Source organism: Dermacentor variabilis, chromosome 7, assembly GCF_050947875.1.
Source record: "Dermacentor variabilis isolate Ectoservices chromosome 7, ASM5094787v1, whole genome shotgun sequence".
Lineage (NCBI taxonomy): Eukaryota > Metazoa > Arthropoda > Arachnida > Ixodida > Ixodidae > Dermacentor > Dermacentor variabilis.
Window position 1 is genome coordinate 144,534,132 of NC_134574.1, and position 19,579 is coordinate 144,553,710.

A 19,579-nucleotide genomic window follows, 5' to 3' on the forward strand; every position below is an offset into this window, starting at 1 on the left:
TCAAAAGCGTGCTGCACGTGTCATCATTTGGGCAAACCCGTTTTTTTTTTTTTCGGCTTCAAATGGCAGTCTCGAACCGAGGCGCGCGTTGGGAGGCGGCCCTGCTCAGCCACGACCTCGCCGATCAACTGTGGGCCGTCCGGCACGCCGAGGAAGCCGCCCGAGTCCAAGGACTCGAGGCCGTCACCTAGGCTGGGGTGCTTATGGCCCCACCCCGCCCAAATCGCCGGACATTTTCAATAAAGTTTTCACTACTACTCTACATGAATAAAAGTCGCAAGCGCGTTCCCCTTTCTCCCTTTGTCCTTGGGGGGAGGCCTTGCTTACGCCAAGAGCAATCTCACCTGCGCAGGATCATGAGAAGCCAACAAACACTGACACCAAGGAAAACATAGGGGAAATTACTTGCGCTTGATAAATGGACTGAAGAAATGATAAATTAACGGAAATTTAAAGTGGATGAAAACAACAACTTGAAGCAGGTGGGAACCGAACCCACAGCCTTCGCATTTCGCGTGCGATGCTCTACCATGAGCTACTGCGGCGCTGTTTCTTAACGAGGGTCTCGAATCCGGCAACATTGATGCCTTCAGGTAGCATATCTGGGTTTATTGACCAGTTGTCTTCACCCAAAAAGATCACGTTCTCGTGACGCCTGCGGCAACAAGGACGTTCCACGTGCGCCTCCAAGGTCTGTGAGTGGTGGCGCTGGCTAACACTCCCAGGGTTCTACTAGTACACATAAATACCCAAGAAAGTGGATGGGGAAACAGCGCCGCGTTAGCTCAATTGGTAGAGCATCGCACGCTAAATGCGAAGGTTGTGGGTTCGCTTCCCACCTGCGGCAAGTTGTTTTTTCATCCACTTTCATTTCCATCAATTTATCGTTTCTTCATTCCATTTATTAAGCACAAGTAATTTCCCCTATGTTGTCCTTGGTGTCAGTGTTTGTTGGCTTCTCATGATATGCGCAGGATCAGTGATTCAAACCCGAAAGCGCGCGAACGGAGCAGCAACAGCTGCCGTAAAGAGCCTTTCCCCAGCGCAAAGCGCGCGCCGCAAGACGTGGAGGCGATCAATGCCACCGGAGGGGCAGGCAGCGCGAAACGCTTCCCTCCCGCAATGAGAGAGAGAGAGAGAAGCCGCAGGAAAGGAGGTACGCCCCCCCTCCCAGTACCCCTTGCATGGCGGCACCAACCCAGCTAGCGCAGAAAAAGCGGCAACCTAGAGTAGACCGGTCGGAAGCTGCAAACCGAGAGCAGGCAAGCGCACGCCTCTTGCACACGTTCCCTCGCGTTACCATGGCAACTCGCGCGAGCCGCTGCGCTGCGTAGCGGCGCGTCGTTCGCACCGCTGCCGCTGTGTGTGTTGCTGTTGGCTGCCGCTGCCGCGGGAGCTTTCGTGGGGGCGCGAAGAAAAGTGTCGAGCTCAGTCGCATTTTCGCCGCGTTTTCGTGTGCCGTGCGCGTTTTCTCGAGGCGGGGCTGCCGACACGGTGGATCGCCGAGGCGAGCGCAGTGCCGCGCGACGCAGGAAGAACGCGGTGGCATTTTCGAAGATAGGGAGACGGGCTTCCGCTCGCCGCGGCATCAAGAAGGCTACGACGTCGCCTGCGCGTCGTCGCGGTTCGAGCGCTGGCCCTTCGCCATCGTCGGCGCGCTCCGCTGTTAGAGACCCCACGTTCTCTCGCACTCTACGCTGCCAGCGCGACGGCTGCGGCATGGTGGCGTTCTACACGGCCGGCATGATCGACTTGGAGTCGCTGATCGCCGAAGTGGAGAAGCACCCGCTGCTCTACGACCCCGGCCATCGAGAACAGAGGGACTTCTTCAAGCGGTCGCAGGCCTGGAAGGCCATCGCGAAAGCCATGGACTCTACACGTGAGTATACGCTTGTCTCGTCGTACCCTCACTCGCTCGTAGGCGTTGGTTTTCCTTTTCGTTGTTGTTGCTGCGAATGTATACACGTGCCAGAGGAGACACCGTTTAATTGCGGACGAGTGATCCGCCCCGCGTCGGCTAGTGGGAACGCGAGACGTCGACGCCAGCGCGACGATGAACGCTCGTGGCACGAACGGTGCGACTGCGACGACGTTATAATCAAGCGCTTGTCGCGTTAAAACAAACGTGGGCGAAACAGTGTCATATATACGCGCCTACACACGCAGAAGACGCGATATATGCGTGTCGTCTTTCCGTTCTGTTGTCGTCCACGTGTGTTAAGCGCAGCATTAAGCTCCATAGAACTCACCCAGCCAGCTGTGTTCACAACTTTATGTCACAGTGTGGCCTCTCTCCTGCAGTATAAATATAAATTATGGGGTTTTACGTGCCAAAACCACTTACTGATTATGAGGCACGCCGTAGTGGAGGACTCCGGAAATTTCGACCACCCGGGGTTCTTTAACGTGCACGTAAATCTAAGTGCGCGGGTGTTTTCGCATTTCGCCCCCATCGAAATGCAGCCGCCGATGGCCGTGATTCGATCCCGCGACCTTGTGCGCAGCAGCCTCTCCTGCAGTAGTAACGTTCTTCATTCACGGCGCTTCGATTGACTGCCTAGCCGTAGGTACCCTTTCGACGTCGGCACAACTTGACGGTTCTCGAATCTGTGGTTCCTGACCCGAACGACGCGATATCGATGACGTCAGAACTCGACGCCGTTTGTCGTTATATCAGAAGCGAGCCCTCTCCCCCCCCCAAAAAAAAAAGAAAGAGAACTCTTCGCCCAACTGATAATTGATTTCTCGGCCCAGCGATAAAACGTCGTTGCTGCAGCGCGCAGTCATCGTGGCAGTCTTCTTTTAGGTCGTCGGCATAAACCGTGCTGTAGATAGTCTATACTAACCATTTGTAGAGGTACGCTGCGTGCGCAGCATTTTTCCAAGTCGGACACTCGCGTTTAAGAGAGGTGGGGGAGCTGACGTGTGAAGGCAAGGAAACCCTTCTACTATACGACAGCGGTTGCGGGGAAACAGGATAGGCTTAAGTTCAAGGCACGGTACAGTACGTTGCTGCTATTTCTGAAAAATAAACGCCATGCAAATATGTCAAGGGGGCAGCTTACGCAGGGCGTGCGGAAACAGAGCCGCATTAATTAAAGCGCACTGCAGGGTCCAGGCGACACTACGGAAGCGTTCGACCGTCAAATCAACAGTTCTGTGCCCGCCGCGTTAGCTTTGCGGCTATGGCATTGCTAAACGTCGTGGACTTGATCCGAATCGCGGCAGCCGCATTTCGACGGGGGCGAAATAGAAAACGCACGTGCACTTAAGCGGGAGGCACACGGTCCGATCCGGCGTCCGACGCGCCGGAACGGCAACCGGAATCGAGGTGTTTTGCCGTGCCGAAGCGCCGGATCGGGCGTCCGACAACCGCACCGTCGTCTGGCCGCAGCCAATGGCAGCGCGGCTGGCATGTGACGTTCCCTCCGCGGAGGCGGCGCTGGCTGGCCGGTTTCTAGCAGTCTTTTTTTCTTGCCTGCTGCAGTTTGTTTCGGACACGAAATAGTTTCCAGTTCAGTAAAATTATCTCGAACGTGTGCCTGTTATGCAAAGCAGCGCCTAGTACACTAGTACTAAGCTGCTGGCGCGATCGGGAGCCGCGACGCGAGGGCATTTCGCGGGCACACAGCACACTCCGACCGTCTGAGCGAGGCTGCTCGCTTCGCTTGCACGTTCGCCACGTTTGCCCTTCGCAACGACTGCGTCGGGTAAACCAATTGTATTTAATTACGGGCTACCTAAGCGTACAGTGTTAATTGTTTTGGCAAAAATCACAGGGTGTCTACCAACCGGGAATTCTCAGGGAAATTGAATAGTCTGGAAATACTCAGGGAATTTGTTTCTACCAGGGAAAATTAGCTGGAATTTTATTGAAAGGGAACGAAATTCGTGTTAATGCTGGCTCCAGTAACAGAGGAATCGCAACGAATCGCCATTGACGCCGTGTCATCGGCACGAGGTATTGCCAGAGTAGTTAATGACCGATTTTTCGGACATGCCCAATAATTCGCACGCCTTCGCAGCACCACCACGTACTCCACAGACTCAATGTATGTTGCCCTGACTGCAGTTCTGAAATGGCATTAATAAGCCACCGCCGCCGCCATTTTGATTATCTCGCCGCCACGTACCTGTGCTGTCGCACGCAGATCCGCTGGTAGCCGTAGCCACCACCGCGCAACGTTAATCCTAGCTGCTTCTACGTTCGCTAACTTCTTGCCATGCGGTGCCGTGTTTTTCATTGAAAGAATTCGCCGCTGTCAGCAATGGCACCGACTCTGCCTTTGTAATCCTCGCGATTGGCTTCGAAGCTCGCAAAGCACAGTGCGTTGCGTAATGCCAATCTCCGAAAGTTAGCTTCGCCTCAGTACAGCAATGTTACGCGGGGAAGGATAAGTCTGGGAAGGGGAAATTGTCACGGGACACACAGAGTATTCCTTAATCATACACGCGTGCACCTTCGTCTCCTGTCACAGTACGAGCACCGATATGCCTAATACGTGTACTGGCAGGCCTTAAGAGCTTTTTCGGACGTGCCTGTGGCAATTTGAGCCCTTAACTCTTTCGTTACCGCGAGAAAATGGTAGTTTTTTATAGGTCTCAGAAAAAAATATTTACCACTACAAATAATATTCCAGTACACATTGCTGCATAGCATGTTATGCATAATGAAATTCTCTTTCCAAAAACATACGTTTCCAAACAAAAAAATATTTAGGTAAGACATAAAAATTATAGAAAGCGCCATTTTTGCTTCCAGTTGATAAAAACAACATTAAAAAACCATATCCGCTAAAACATCAATATCAAAGGAAATTCCGAATATACATTTGAAAGATAAATAACCCAGAAATGGTGTCTGAAAAAATAAATGCTCAGTACACCGCTGTTCTTCGGATACAAAAAAAAAAAAGGAACTAAAACCAGTTCATCGCTCATGCCATGTGGGGACGCAGTTCGTGGATTTTGTGAAGCATAGGTGCACTCCGCACTTTTCTCACGAAAAGTCTGGTATTTGTTCATCTTTGCGGGCCTCGTAGCGCATTTTGCAGTTTCGTCTTTTCGGCATCTTCTGAGGATGGTCCGATGAGAAGTCCAGGGAACGTACTTCACCAGTTCCTCTATAGTCATGCACCTCTTCCAGGACCAATTGCTCCCCGCGTAGCCGGGCAACTACAAGATTATGCATCCAAGCATATCTGCTTGCATTTTCGCAGGTTGTCTTTATCACGTCTGCAGAAATGAAGAGTAGAAAAAAAAAATCCCACGCCTTTGCAAACCTGTCTTGCGCTGATCCGCAGTGCTGGGCCCGAGATGTGCTACGGGTGGCCTTCTTGGCGTGAACAGAAGTCTCTTGGCTGCCGATGGCAGCACATCATAGCCAAGCGAAGTATATACTTCTGAAGATAATCGGAAGAGCTCTCAGGTTGTGCAAGAAGATCGGAAGACAAGTACGCGCAAGGAAGGAGACCGCCCGAGGCCGTAACCTAAACTCGCCAGTGAACAGTTGCAGATGTCCCATATGCCGACTCAGAACATCGTAGCCGTCTGAGCTTGAATCCGCTTTGCTGCCATCTTCGGAATCGTAACTCGCGTCCTCATCACTAAATTCAAGTGTGGGTGCAGTATATAGTTTCGAGCATGACGCTTTTCTCGCGGCTCAGCCGCGCGGGATGACGACTTGGATTGGATTGGAGCCAACTTTATTTATGCCTGCAGTTGGGCGCTCGCGCGCCCCGACGAGGGCCTAGACGACATGGGATCCACTTACAATAACTGCGCAGTGACACCGGCATGCGCCCCTTGCCTGAATTTTACGAGAGAAGCGAAACCGATGCTCTTGGAAACTGGTTGAAAATGCCAGGTCCACGTGCTAGACATGCGGCGGACCTTCAGAAATACACTTCGGTGGAATAAAACGACTCGGACTCCAAACCAAAGCTCACTATAGTAAACAGCTGGCCTCATTTTCGGTTAATTATCATCGCTCAGCATTGTCGGACGGCAAAGCCGGCTATGTAATTTAATTCTTGACTTACTGGGAGTCATTCGATTACAAAATTTTGATGCCAGTGCAGTGTAATCGTGAGCGACATGATTTTTTTCTCAAGCGCGGCAGGAGGTGACGGCCACTCCTCTTTTCGCTACAGCATACGCGCATTCGTTCGCAAAAAGGTCCATCGAAAATCACAACACACCGGAGCACGAAACATTTTAACTGATTCTGAAAGTTCAGTGCCTGTACTAACTACTGGATGGCATGAAGTGGATATGAAACGGCTCCAACATGTCGAAATCAGCGATCTAAAGAATCAGTCCCCTGTGATCGGTTTTAATATGCGTCGTAACAAAAGAGTCAAGGGCAGTTAAAGACATGCATTCATTTTTTTCGGACTGCCCGATTTTTCGGATGTTTTCGCAGCCCACAGGGAGTCCGAAAAATGGGCCGTTGACTGTACAACTGACCAAACAGATGCTTCAAACGATCCATGGAGCGCATGCGTGGCGGAAGGAGGATGAGAACAGAAAGGACCGACGCAGTGAGGAATTAACGAGAAAGGAAGCGTGCCGTTTGAAGGAGCTTGAGCTCAAAAAACAGTGTTGGCTGACGCCGAGATGCAGGTGTCCCTCATTCAAACCAAAATAAACTCTTTAAAGCAGTGAAACCCAACACTGAGATGTTGTGTACGGGCTGAGAGTATGTCAGGACAGGTGAGGTTGACTTCCCAGCTGCTGATAGAGAACCATAGTTGTGACACAGTTCAGCCCTCATACCGATGAGCTTGCTATCAGTATATATATATATATATATATATATATATATATATATATATATATATATATATATATATATATATATATATATATATATATATATATATATATATATAGATAGAAATAGCGCATATCCGAAAACATTTACTTCTGTATGCATCTCCTTTTCATTCGTATTTGAAGATGTCCGACTCTATTCGGAATGGGTTTTACCAATTTTTCCGCTGTGCACTTTAATATCACCTTCTTTTTGTTTTCTTTTTGAATAAAATAGCTGTTATTCCTTACTATTTAAACTGGATTAAATCATTTTTTTTAACATGCTTACTAGAGAGCGACAGCATCAAGCAACATGGTGTCAGACCGTCTTGATATAAAACAAAGTTCTGGCTCATTCAGGGAATCTTGCAAAGGGGCTCAGGGAAAACCTGGAAAGCTCAGGGAATGTGGAAATGTCCGCTTGGTAGACACCCTGAATAAGCGCTCTTCGACGAGCTCGGGTTGGACCGTAAGCGCCGTCGGCCGCGGCGTCCGCCTAGCTAGGCCTATCTAGGCCTAGCTATACCCTATAGCTGGCTGTTAGCGGAGCCGTCAGTGGACAACGCGCCGTCGTGAAGTGTTCAGTCACTCGCAGGGGCATAATTTTATTGACAGCGTTCGCGCTAAAGCGAAGCAGTGTTGCGCGGAGTAGTTTATATTGCGTTTCTCGACGAGGATATATGGAAGTCAAGCTGGGGGGCTGGATCTGGGCGGAGCTTACGCGCCGCTCGGCGCCGCATGCTGGAGCATGCAGCGCCGCACGTCGGATCGGACGCCGAATCGTACCGTGTGTCTCGTGCTTTATATTTTTGGGATACGTTAAAGAACACCACAGTGTCCAAAAATTAATCCGGAGTCCGCCACTATACGGCGTGCCTCATAATCCGAGTGTGGTTTTGGCACGTACAGCCCCATAATCTAATTCAAGTTTAATACTTTTGCCACAATGCGATGTGCCATGTGAGGCAATGACAACGCACAACCCTCTCGGAGGTTTTAAAGTATGGCGCACAACAATGCCTGAAGCAAACACCTCTCCTTGCGTGTTCTGTGTACTACGCCGACAAACAGAAGTGGTGCACGCAAGGTAACGTTTAACATCAACTCACCACTCTGGTGTTGGCCTATACGTTGAAGGAATTAAGCTTTAGCCGTCAACATCACCGCTGACTATCGTCAATCAAGTGATCGAGCACGGAAAGTTTTACGTACATCGATTCCCATATAGTGCGTGGGATCTGCATAATTTTTGTTTTCTCGCGCAATGCATTGTGGGTCGGCGCGACCAACGCGCGCATATGGAGCCAGAGCCATCTCGACGTCGGGCGCGTTGGCCGTGTGGCTGCGCCGGTGCCAACGTGACGTTATAGCGTGTGCGCGCACTCAGGCTAGGTCGGAATACATACGCGCCTTAAACTGTGGCGCGCTTTCGCGTCGCGCTGGACTATATCCGGGTGACGTTCTCAAGTGAACGCATCTGTGTCCGGCCACGTAATCGAGAACTGCGATAGTGAGCGAGATTGTCGCTAGCAAGCGGGCAAAAAAATATAAGCGCCGTTCACTTTGCCTGCGCGGTACGTTTGCCCGCATTGCCGCCGTCCGGTGTAAGCACTACAAGACGGGGCGCCGTTCTTTGTTGACCTCTGAAAGTTTCTGCCCCGTATGTTAGCACCGGTATAATCTACACTTTTCTGTTCAACGACTGTGGTAAGCTTCTAGTCAGAATTCGGTAATGTCTGCCGTATGCACTACAACCCATTTCTATTCATCTGTAGATTTCCTTCTCAGGGTCCCCTGCGAGTAATTGACTTAGGTAAACGTTCTCCTTCACAGACTATAGGCTGACTGGCGATAGTGAATTCTTGTTCCCTTGCCAGGCTATTGAACATCATCTTTGTCTTCTGCATGCAACCATACTCTTACACTTTGCGGTTAAGGACCTCAATCATTTGTTCCAGTTTACCCCCAGTGTTGCTGAACAGGACAATGTCATCTGCAAACCGAAGGTTGTTTAGATATTCGCCGCTGACTCTCACTTTTAAGCCTTTCCTGTCTGAAAGCTTCCATACATATTCTAAGCACGCAGAGAATTGCCCGACTCCTTTCCTGATAGGTAATTTTCTACTTTTCTTGTGGAGAACCAAGGTAGCTGTGGAATCTTTGTATATATTTCCCGCGATATTCACGTATGCCTCCTGTACTCCTTGATTACGCAATGCCTCCACGACTGCTGGTATCTGTACTGAATTAAATACCTTTTCATAATTTATGAAAGCCATACGGAGATGTTGATTGTACTCCGCAGATTTCTCAGTTACTCGACTGATCACATAGATGCGGTTCGTTGTAGAATATCCCTTCCTGATGCAAGTTTCTTCTCTGGTTGATTGAAGTGTTGCCCTGATTAAGTTGGAAATTATCTTCCCGGTGAATATGTTATACAACACTGAAACCAAGCCAATCGGCGTATAATTATCGAATTCTTTATAACATGTATACGCATAGTGCAACTGACGGCCGTCTACTCCGAACCAACGTCGCTTGCACTTCGCTCCTGCAAGAGACAGGAAGTGCGTCGAGTGATCTCCTGAACTTTGCAATGCGGTGAACGCGGTTTAAATCATGGACCCGGGACGTCGAAGAGGTGCGACCTAATGCATTTCTTTCGCATTGACATCATACGTGCATTGACAACCATACATTGTCAGTGCATGTATGATTTTCCCTTTCCAGGGAAAAGGGGCCATCGCGACGCCTTTATCTTGAGTCGCTCGTAATTCAGACTACGCCACACACTCTGAACAGGCGCGATGGCAATCCGCGGTCAGTGAATGCGCGCTGCCTGCGTCACGTGTTCAGGACTATTTAAACGAGCTGTTCGAACGCCTTTGTTTCTTTTACCTGTGAACAAGGCTCCCGTGTGGGAGCCGAAACGTCTTCCTTTCTTTTAAATTTTACTTTGGTCGGCGTAGTGCCCCGGGTTTTGTCTACCTTTTCACCATGTTTCATCCCGACCAGACGGACTTCCGTCAAACACTGAACTTCACCACACACTTCGTCATATACTTCTTGTTGTTGTTTCTCGTTCTTCCTGTACTTCTTGCCCAGGCTCGCGCTTGAATCTATAATGTTTTTTTTTTTTCACTTGCGCGACGTGTGTAAGGAGGCGGGGGTGCTATATTATTTAATTTTTGCTCTACGCGTCGACTTGGACAAGTTCCCGAGAAAAGCGAAGAAAGAAAGTCACCAAGGGTCAAGAAGTCCTCGCGGTGGGTGACTTCAACGCTCCGCACGTGGCCTGAAGCTACCGTGCAACCAACAAGAAGGGTTACTGACGTGCCCAACGCGGCACAGCACCACCAACCGACGTCGTGGAGCGATCCTCAATTACCAACTATAGGATCGGTAACAGCGTCTCTAGAGACACCAGCCCGACACAAACCCTCTAGCACACGGTACGGGAGTGTGGGCACAGCCCGTCGATACCACACACAACCGGACCAACTGGAGGGAGGCCCAGCTGACAAGCCCGAGCCCTGAAGACCAGCATCGTTGCGCGAGCAGGGCTAGAGCTATCGTTCCAGGCTCACGGCATCCTGGACTATAGGGACGCTGCCCACCTCGGACGACTACACCTTCAGCTCATTTCTTCTTTACAAATAAAGTTTGTTCCTCCTCCTAAACGTCGACAAGAGCGCGCTATTCAACCTGCATTGTATATGGGAGCCGCGATTAATCTTCAGTATTATTCGGTACCTCTCGGGTGTACCGCAACATTGCAGCCGCGGGGACATCTTTCGCCTACAAAACGTCTTCGCGTTTCTTCTATTCCCCGTGCAGCTTCGGCCTGCAAGAGGCAATGGCGGAGCGTGCGGGACCGGTTCGTGCGCGAGGAGCGGCTGTCCAAGCTGCAGTCGGAGACCGAGGATGACCGTCTCGTCAAGTGGGGCCTCTACAAGCACCTCGGCTTCCTCGTCAGGGCCTACCAGACCCGGTAAGCCGGGGAAGGGGAGAGCCATTTTTTTTTTCACCGGTGTCACACGGCCACTTTCTATCGCGATCGTGCCCAATCGGGATCAACATCCTGGACCGCGATTGGCTCCCTCGCGCAGCTTGCGCAAAGGAACCAATCGCGACCGAGAAAGTCGGTCCGGATCGGGCTTGATCGCGATCAAAAGTGATCAAAAGTGCGCCGTGTGACACTCCTTTCGTCGCCTCACTCCTGCTAACGTGTACGCTAGTAGGCGTGATCGAATAGTAAAGTAGCGTGTATCGCTCGTTGAAGGAGCTAAGCGTATTAGCAGTATAGCACCGTAAATCGTTTTGTAAGAATTCGAACAAGGTGAGATTCGGGAAATAATAAATTGCTTTGTCTAAATCGGGACGTAAGCTGCCGAAGGCGAGGCGTACTTACTCAAGGGCTGGTAACTGTCGCGCGTAAGTGACCTATATAGCTCCTCCGCGTATTTGTCCAGGAACGTTCCGGATCGTCTGGGCAACAATTACCGCTGTTCTCCTGCGCCAGGATCGCTCAGAAGAGCACCCGCTTGCATCAGTCTTCCTCCCTCCAGACAGCAAGAACTGTTCTCGTCCGTTGCAGTATTCGAAAGAAACGAACATTCGGCAACTTCGAACAGTGGATTCTCGAATCGAAATGCAAAGACTATTTGATTCGCATTTCGAAATAATTTAGAATATTCGCGCACCCCTACCTCGTTGTTTCGAACCATTGTGTCAAAGGAAGAACGCATACGGCAAGCTAAGCACATCTTAAATATCGAGGTGAATATTAAGAAGAACCTTTATTTATGTTTGAGCCAACTCTGATTGTTCCATTGTGCAAGTATATGCAAAATGCGCAACTGCTCTCGTTATATCCAACTGCTGCACCCTTCGAATGAAATGTGCTGCATTCAATAGAAACCTGGGTTTTCTAAACTGCAGGAACCAGAATCATGTCTCACTCTTTCCCCTCAACTTGCAGGCAGAGCCTCAGCGATGCCGCGGGTTCCGAGAAGAAAGCCGTCGTCGTCGGTGGCCAGCGGGGAACCTCGCAGGCCGTGCAGTCTGTGCAGGTAAGTCATGCTGGCTCCGTTACAGTTGCGTGACACGTGATCAGATAGGTTTGTTAGCCTGTGCGCATGCGCTATACGCATAACCGGTGGCGCCACCTTGTGACGTTGAGCTGAACCATAATTCATCAAACCCTTATTGCAGGAACAGGCTTTATGTAGAGCTAGGTGCGGACAATTCCAGGGTTCTTTTTACGACAAATTAGCCGGATTTTTAGATATGAGCCCACCATCCCTTAACGCTGAATAAAGGGAAAATCAGACATCCACCCGTTCGTAGTAATTGCTACAAAGTAATTGCTTTGTAGCAATTGCTACGAACGGGTGGATGTCTGATTTTCCCTTTATTCATTACTTCTCTCCACCTTGCGGGTTTCCGTAGAACTACTACGTCAATCCCTTAACGCTATATGCCGAAGTTGCGAAAAAAAGTGCCCTGATATTAACATTTCATATCGGTTCTGTTCGTATCATTGTTCTATAAAGCGCCTTATCTTTGTGTACAAATGTAGTTCAAGTGTAGCCCGTCTGTGCGTGCTCTTTAACATTCAGCTCACATTGGAAACTTTACAAAAGACTTTCCCCCGTTGCTCTATTAAGCTAGAGCGAGCCTGCCTTCAGCAAGCCGGCATATGTATGCTCAGACGCAGAGATAAAGGAAAGCAAAGAACTGGGAATCAGGGGGTAGGGAAGGGAAAAAAAGAGAGGGCAACGGATGTACAATCCGCCCAATATTACGGAGTGTTTTGTGCACTACCTTTCCGTAATGGCAATTATGCGGACACTCGAAGCACGTTCACGTCGTGAGACCCACAAAATGGAACCCGCATTGTTCCTTACACAGTCACAACAGAATGAGAGAGAGAGAGAGAGAGTACATGTACCACACGATGGCTCGAAGCCTGTTGGTGCAAGTGGGCAAGGGGAGGCGAGATCGATCTAAACGTGGCTCACTGTGGAAGCTTCGCATACGACGCTCCATAGTGAGTTAAGTGTCTCCTTTTACCGACCACCTGTGGCCGAACATAGTCGCCGAACGACAACATGGCATCAAACCAATAGTGTGCAGCCCTATATTACACAATCAGTCCCACGTGAATGTGTGTCAGTCTCACGAGGAAAGCAGCGCGAAAGACACAAAACTTGGGAGAACAACAATGAATGAATGAATAGAATTTATTGATAGGAAAGACAGAGAGGTCGACCTGAGCTAGTGCGCTCTAGTCTGCTACTCTGCACTGGGGAAGAGGGAAGGGGAGTGAAAGTATTGGAATGGATGATGATGATAAGAGAAGTGGTGAGTGCTTATGTACATGAGACAGTTGCCTCGCTAGAGCCGCTCGTCGAGCTTGGTGTCCTGCAGAAACTCCAACAATACTTTTGTTGCACGCATTGAAATTGCAGTGTCAGACCAAGATGAAAGAAGTCGTTGCGTAAACTGTACAATGCGGGGGCAGCAAGGGCGCGCGACTAAGCGCAAGAACCAGTGCGTTACATGTGCGCCGCTACTTGTTTACTCGGCACGATGAACGTATGTGGAAATTGATACATCAAACAGTCAGGCAGACGTATCAACGATAGATTGAGCGCAGCAGCAATGTGGCCAAGCTTGCCATCTCTGTAGATATTGCCTTTCATTGTAGACGGTGCAAATGTAACCCTGTGTTTCCACAGTGTAAAACGCTCTTCAGGCACCCAGATAAAGCACCGAGGGGAGATATGAGCCTTTCAGATTGACAGTTAGAAAGGTAATTGCATAAGCAGCCCATTCCATAACCTCACAAGTAAACAAATTGACTTCTCTTGACTGTGTAAGAACGTTGAGATGTCTGAGCGATGAAAATGCCACAAGTGCTTTTTTTTTGGTCATCTTTCGGAGGTGTAACGTGCCCATAGTCTTGTTCTTTATCTGCGTATAAAAGGCGAATGCGCGTCAATATAAATGCACGCAGTTAGCGCCAGGACTGTGCGCGCCTTCTGCTGTGTTCTTGTTTTGTCGTGTCACGCGTGTGGTAACGCAATCTTCGTCTGGTCTGATTCGCGCTGCTTTCTTAACCAGGCGAGGGTGCTAGCTCGCCCAGTTGTGTCGATCCTGTGTCGATGTGTTTGTGCTCGCGCATGCGCAGCCAGTGCAGCTTCAAGCCGTCCAGCTGCTGCAGACCTCGGCAGGCGAACGGGACAAAGGGGCGGTCGTGGCCGCCGACTACGACGCGGGATCGGAGTGCGTCATCCTGCACCCCGACGCCATCACGCAGAGTGAGTGTGTACGACGACTCTCTGCGACCAGTAGCACGTTAGGAATACGTACTGCCTTCAGTTCCATCCAAATTTAACTCTGAGCTAAGCGACGATGTAAAGTTCGACCCGGCTGTAAATTTGGACCCGTACAGAACTGTATGGTTTAAGCATAGTCTTGCTGACGGCCTTTGTGAAGATTTACGCTAATTCGCTCTAGACCGTCGCATCATCAAAGAAACAGTCGTGAAGTGCGCTTCGAATACCGAGTGTTGATATGAAAATCCAGGACGTAGGCGCCAACATGCTAGCCTAGCTACCACATATATAAATATAGTGTTACGCCTTCATTTCAGTTTTATTAATGTGGTTGCGTGGAAACACTCGCATAATAAACGCGCGCATAACTTTGGTCTCAAAGTAAGGATTTTAATGCGAAGCATTCTTCTTTGAGTACAGGCGCGGCCACTGCTAGTGGGTACTCATGAGCCTGTGGAATCGCTCCGCGGATTGCCCCCTCCCCCCCCCCCCCCCCCACCGGCGCCTCGTGAAGTCTTGCGGCGCAGGCGCAATCAAAGCGATTGGAAAAATGCCCGGGGAATCGCCTGCTACGATCGCTGCGATGAGCCGTCTGCCAAGACTTCAAGAGGCGCCGGTGGTGGCGCTCCGCGAAGCTCTGCGGGCGGGCTCTCGTGTTCCCTCTAGCAGTGGCCGCGCCTGTACGACAACTTCCTTGCGGACGGGTGGAAGGGCGGGGTGTCACGTGGCTTTTCGTGGGCCGATCCCCGCGATAGCGCAGCGCCATCTCGCTGTTTTCGTGGGCCGATCCCGGTTATAGTGCTGTCTAAAATTACGCACACGCAGCAGGGGCGACGGGGTTAGCACCACTGGGTGCCGCCTAGGTATGTTCCACAGGTTTTTTAGTTTGCTTTCAATGCTACATCTTGTCATTGCATTCTGTCTTGCTTATTGTAAATGTAAACACTACAGCCTATAGTCTCTAAGTAACCGTTCGCTAGACAAGTTACATTATTCGTACAAACCGTTGTCTACAAATCACGAATGCGCCGCATTACGTATACGCCAACTACTGTTGAGTCTGCCAAATATGTTTTTTTTCCCTCGAAATAAACGCAGCCCGAACTTTGGTTCCGTGCAGTGAACGATCGTTCATTTCACTCGCTTCGGCTGATTATGGTAACGCATATTCCATCGAGAACCCAACTCTGTAAGCAAGAATGCTAGAATGAAAAGCATGTATATATCATACTTGATCAACTCGAGCTGGCTAGGTGACTATTTGTCACCGATCCGTTTCAAAAGGGACGCCTCTAAATCATCATCATCATCTAACCTTTACGCCCCCGCCCATCCGGCAATCCGCGCCCGAACCGCCCGCGTATGCCGGAATACTGGATGCGCTAAAAACTCTCTGATATTTGGTTCGCGGTAGTTTTTTTAAACAGTGCCTCCTTGTTTGGCGGCATCCCCGGTCACGGCGGCCGCATTTCGATGGGGGCGAAATGCGAAAACACCCGTGTACTTAGATTTAGGTGCACGTTAAAGAACCCCAGGTGGTCGAAATTTCCGGAGTCCCCCCACTACGGAGTGCCTCATAATCAGAAAGTGGTTTTGGCACGTAAAACCCCATAATTTTTTTTGTTTGGCGGCTTTGCGTGCAGAGCGGGAAATAAACTCTTGCGGGCCTCTATAGTATAGTGCTATAGTTCATTCCGTGTCTTCATATGGTGGTCCTGTAAACTGTGCTTTCTGTCCCGGAAATTCGTTCCGCTTATAAACCGTCCTGGGGGTGGTCCTCCTGAATTAAACCCCACTCCCGTGTCCAGGTGTCCTCCTGTCAATGGTGAATATGCCATCTCCGGACGAAATCATCATCCCTGATCAACCGCCATCGATAGACCTCGGGGACTCAACTAACTGCGTAAGTGGCAGTCGTTTTTCATGTGGTGTCGTGCAGTGAGCCTTTGGCGTGGAACGAAGGTGAACATACCCTTTAGCTACGTCCACAGGGTTCCTTACGATTCTATGTGCCCACTCGGTAACGCCATATGCTGCAGGTGCAGAAAAGCAAGTGCTCTGATCCTAACCTTTCGTATCGGTTCTGATCGTATTATTGTTCTGAAAGTGTCGTCTTTTGTGCAGTATTGTAGTTCGAGCATTGCCTGTACATGTATACATGTTCAAACATTCAGATCAGTTGAACATTTACAGTAAAAACTTTGGCATTGCAAAGTTTCGAGATTGCGGACTTCGCAAAGACGACCCCTCCCCCCTTTATTTTATTTTATTGCCATGATGTAATGAGAGAGATTGGCGCCTCTATGTGGCACTGGCTTCAGCTCGTCGCTTGTCAAAGAAAACTGTTTTCACAAAATTTTTACGAGAACGTGGCACAAAAGTACAAAAATATAGTCAGCACGAAGCTCCCCATTTTTTTTCGCAGTCTTATAAGCCAAAGATCTAGTTATATAAAGTGCATGTTTGCATGTTTATAGCAAATGCTGTGCACGACCCTATTCATACTGCACAACAACGGTACAAGGTTTAAAGCACTTCCCCCGTTGGTGCAACTTGCAATATTATGCTTGCTGTGGAACATGCATTTCATTCGAGAGTCCTAGGCCTAATTAGAGCGCTCCCTGCATTTCATCTTTGAATGAGAAAAGTAGACATTAGAGAGAGAGAGAGAGAGAGAGGTACCCCGTCTAACATGATGCACTACCTCTACAGCTATCGTATACCGCCATCAATGCGACACCATCGGGCGCGATAGGCGGTTCCCCAATCCACAATAAAAAAAAAATTCCTGTCGTCGTTCGCAGGGCACGACGTCGGGACACGGAGATCCCTCGGAGTCTACGCAACGCGCACCCGCCGGAGCGCTCGACCTCGTGACCGTCAAGCAGGAGCCGCCTTCCTGCGCCACGTCAGAAGAAGAAACGGGAAGTGGCGACACACTTCGCGACCGTTCCGCCCCTAGCGGCGAGGCGAACTCCGCCCGTCACGACTCCTCGGTGGTGGCGCAGTCGTGGCGTCGCAAACGGAAGTCGAGCACGACGACGAATTCGACTCTCAAGCGAACGCGCCGTGACGACCCTGACGTTGGTACTGGCGTCGACGACGGTGGAAACCGCACTGCTGGGAGCAACGACAACGACGTCGTCAGGAGCACCAACGCTTTGCTGCACCATCTGGTGACGGCGACGGAGAGAGTTAAAGCCGCGGCCGAAGTCGCGACGCAGTGCAGGTTGCCGCACTTGGATTCCGGAGACTCGGACACAATGTTCCTGCTTAGCCTGCGCGAAAGACTTCGAAGCTTCGGTCCAAGAGAGCGGAGCCTAGCGCTGGTGAAGATTCAAGAGGTGCTACACGAAATCGAGTTCGGAACTGCTGCGCGTTGAGTAGAAGCGTTTCCCATCGGAATAAGGGCCAAGTGGATGTTGTACCCATGAAGCTGTCTTCATTACAAATTAGAGAGGTCTAGCTTGCCCGTTATTCGGGTACGCAGGCGGACGGGGCGTTGGGGCGGAGGCGTAAACGGGAGCGGTCTGCATGGTGCAGTCATCTGGTGGCGCAGAGCTGAAACAGACGGAAGCAGCTAATATCGCAGTAGCCAAGTGTATTTTACTTTGCTGCGGGTGTAAAATTTTGGCAGCAAGAGGATTACGTCAGTGCCGAAAATTTATACCAGCAGCGAAGTAGAATGCAATTGGTTAATGGAATATTAGTTTTTTTTTGTCTCTTTGAGCTCTGCGCCACCAGGTAGCTCCACCGTGCAGACCGCTCACGTTTACGCCTCCGCCCCGAATACCGGACAAGCTAAACCTCTCATCTCCATTTTGTTTTCAGTAAAAAAAAAATATACTCCCAATTCTCAAGTGTGTCTGTATATTTGTATCTTCTTCTATAATCACTCTTAGATAGCTTAGGTTTACTTAGCATGTCTTTAATTAAGCGTTCTACTATGTCCGGTATGCTGGTAAACGTGGGCGGATTAGTGGGGTGCGGCTTAAAGCCCCGCAATTTTCCAAAAGTAGCACCATTAGATCTTTCAGCCACCCCGCTCCCCGACGTTTCCTCCTGCGCTCCCCCATTGGCCAATCTGTCACGTGGAAGCAGGTGACGCGCTTTTGTATATTCTTTTCTTTTCAGCGGGCTCCTACCGCCATTGTTGACCCTGCGCGACGAAAGTACGCGCAAACGGACTGATAGAGTGCGTTAGCGGAACAAATCGAGTGTGTTAGGGACGAGAACTCAATTACGATGCCGTGCTGCTGCGCCTTCGGTTGCCGCAACCGACATGGCGACGGCAAAAGGCTTCTTTCTTTACCATATGACGAGCGCAACGCACAAAGAAGAAAAGTGTGGATACATAGGATCGGCCGGGCTGACTTCGAGGAAGTGGCAAGAAACGCAGGGCTTTGTGAAGTGCCACGGTTCCTCACGTCTTCTTTTGAGCCTAGTTCACGCCTGCCTCTTCGAAAAAGTGTATGTGTTCATGCTGTGCGTACTTTTAGCGCGTTTAAGTCCGCTTGTTTTCGAATGTGCTCTTTGTTTCGTGTAGTTTCGTCTTGCGGCGAAAGTGTACGCATCTGCAGCTGGCCTGTGACATAAAAGGGACTTTATTCATGCGATATCTTGAGCTCCACCAGAAGTTAGCACATTCTGGACACTCTTGCGTGGCTCACTATGACTTACATATGCAGTCGTTTAGCTTCGAACGTGCGCCCGCTTGTATTGAATTGGTTTGTGGTGATTAACGTTTTTAACATCCCGAAGCGACTAAAGCTATGAGGGAGGTCGTAGTGGATGGTTCCGGATAACTTTATTTAGGTCGCCTGGGGATGTTTAACGTGCACTTTGATCGTAGTCGTACGTGGGCCGGTAAATTCCTCGTTGCGTTTCGTAAATCTTGCGTGGGCGCGGTAGCGCTGCGCCAGAAGTTGGCGCCTCGGTGTAATTGTATTTCTTTATTAGATCTTATTTACTAGTTGTAACAACGTGTCATTATTTCGTATTATTGACGGCGCATCCAGGGTACCAAAGCGGCAACGGGAACACTTGCAATGTCACGTGCTCTCCAGAGGCCTCTGTTAGCCGTTACATGTGCCCTCCTGGAGCAGTACTTGTAAAAAAAAATCTATCGTCGCGATTACCAAAGCGCCCCGCTACTATATTGGAGGCATGAGCAGAGGCTACTCGCACGTTTTGTGTGCTGGATTATAATGGCCGAGAAAGGCCGCAAAGGACCGTAGGCCCGCTGATAAGGATTAACATTTTGACTACTTAACGTTAACATTTTTATGCGTCCGATTGAGTAAATGGGTATCGCATGCGTCATATGCACTGCATGTGAACCTACGAAACCACGCACACATACCAAGGTCGATTCAAATAGGTCGCGAAGCTTCGGGCGAAAAGCGGTTCAGTACAGA

General features: G+C 50.0%; 1 protein-coding gene across 1 annotated transcript; it reads left to right on the forward strand.

Annotated features, from left to right (window-relative positions):
* The first annotated feature begins 1,341 nt into the window (after positions 1 to 1,341).
* LOC142588060 (uncharacterized) lies at positions 1,342 to 18,017 on the forward strand. The gene is made up of 6 exons (XM_075699505.1): positions 1,342 to 1,879; positions 10,657 to 10,810; positions 11,801 to 11,891; positions 14,015 to 14,144; positions 15,971 to 16,065; positions 16,967 to 18,017. The coding sequence occupies exons 1-6, from the start codon at positions 1,720 to 1,722 to the stop codon at positions 17,543 to 17,545; spliced, it is 1,209 nt and encodes a 402-aa protein (XP_075555620.1). The 5' UTR covers positions 1,342 to 1,719; the 3' UTR covers positions 17,546 to 18,017.
* The last annotated feature ends 1,562 nt before the right edge of the window (positions 18,018 to 19,579 follow it).

What these genes read in the sequence shown, in the direction of transcription:
- LOC142588060 (XM_075699505.1), top strand. Translation starts at nt 1,720, where the DNA reads ATGGTGGCGTTCTACACGGCCGGCATGATCGACTTGGAGTCGCTGATC. An exon ending in GAAAGCCATGGACTCTACAC is followed by an intron (nt 1,880 to 10,656) that starts GTGAGTATACGC and finishes TTCCCCGTGCAG; the next exon opens with CTTCGGCCTGCAAGAGGCAA. An exon ending in CCCCGACGCCATCACGCAGA is followed by an intron (nt 14,145 to 15,970) that starts GTGAGTGTGTAC and finishes TCCCGTGTCCAG; the next exon opens with GTGTCCTCCTGTCAATGGTG.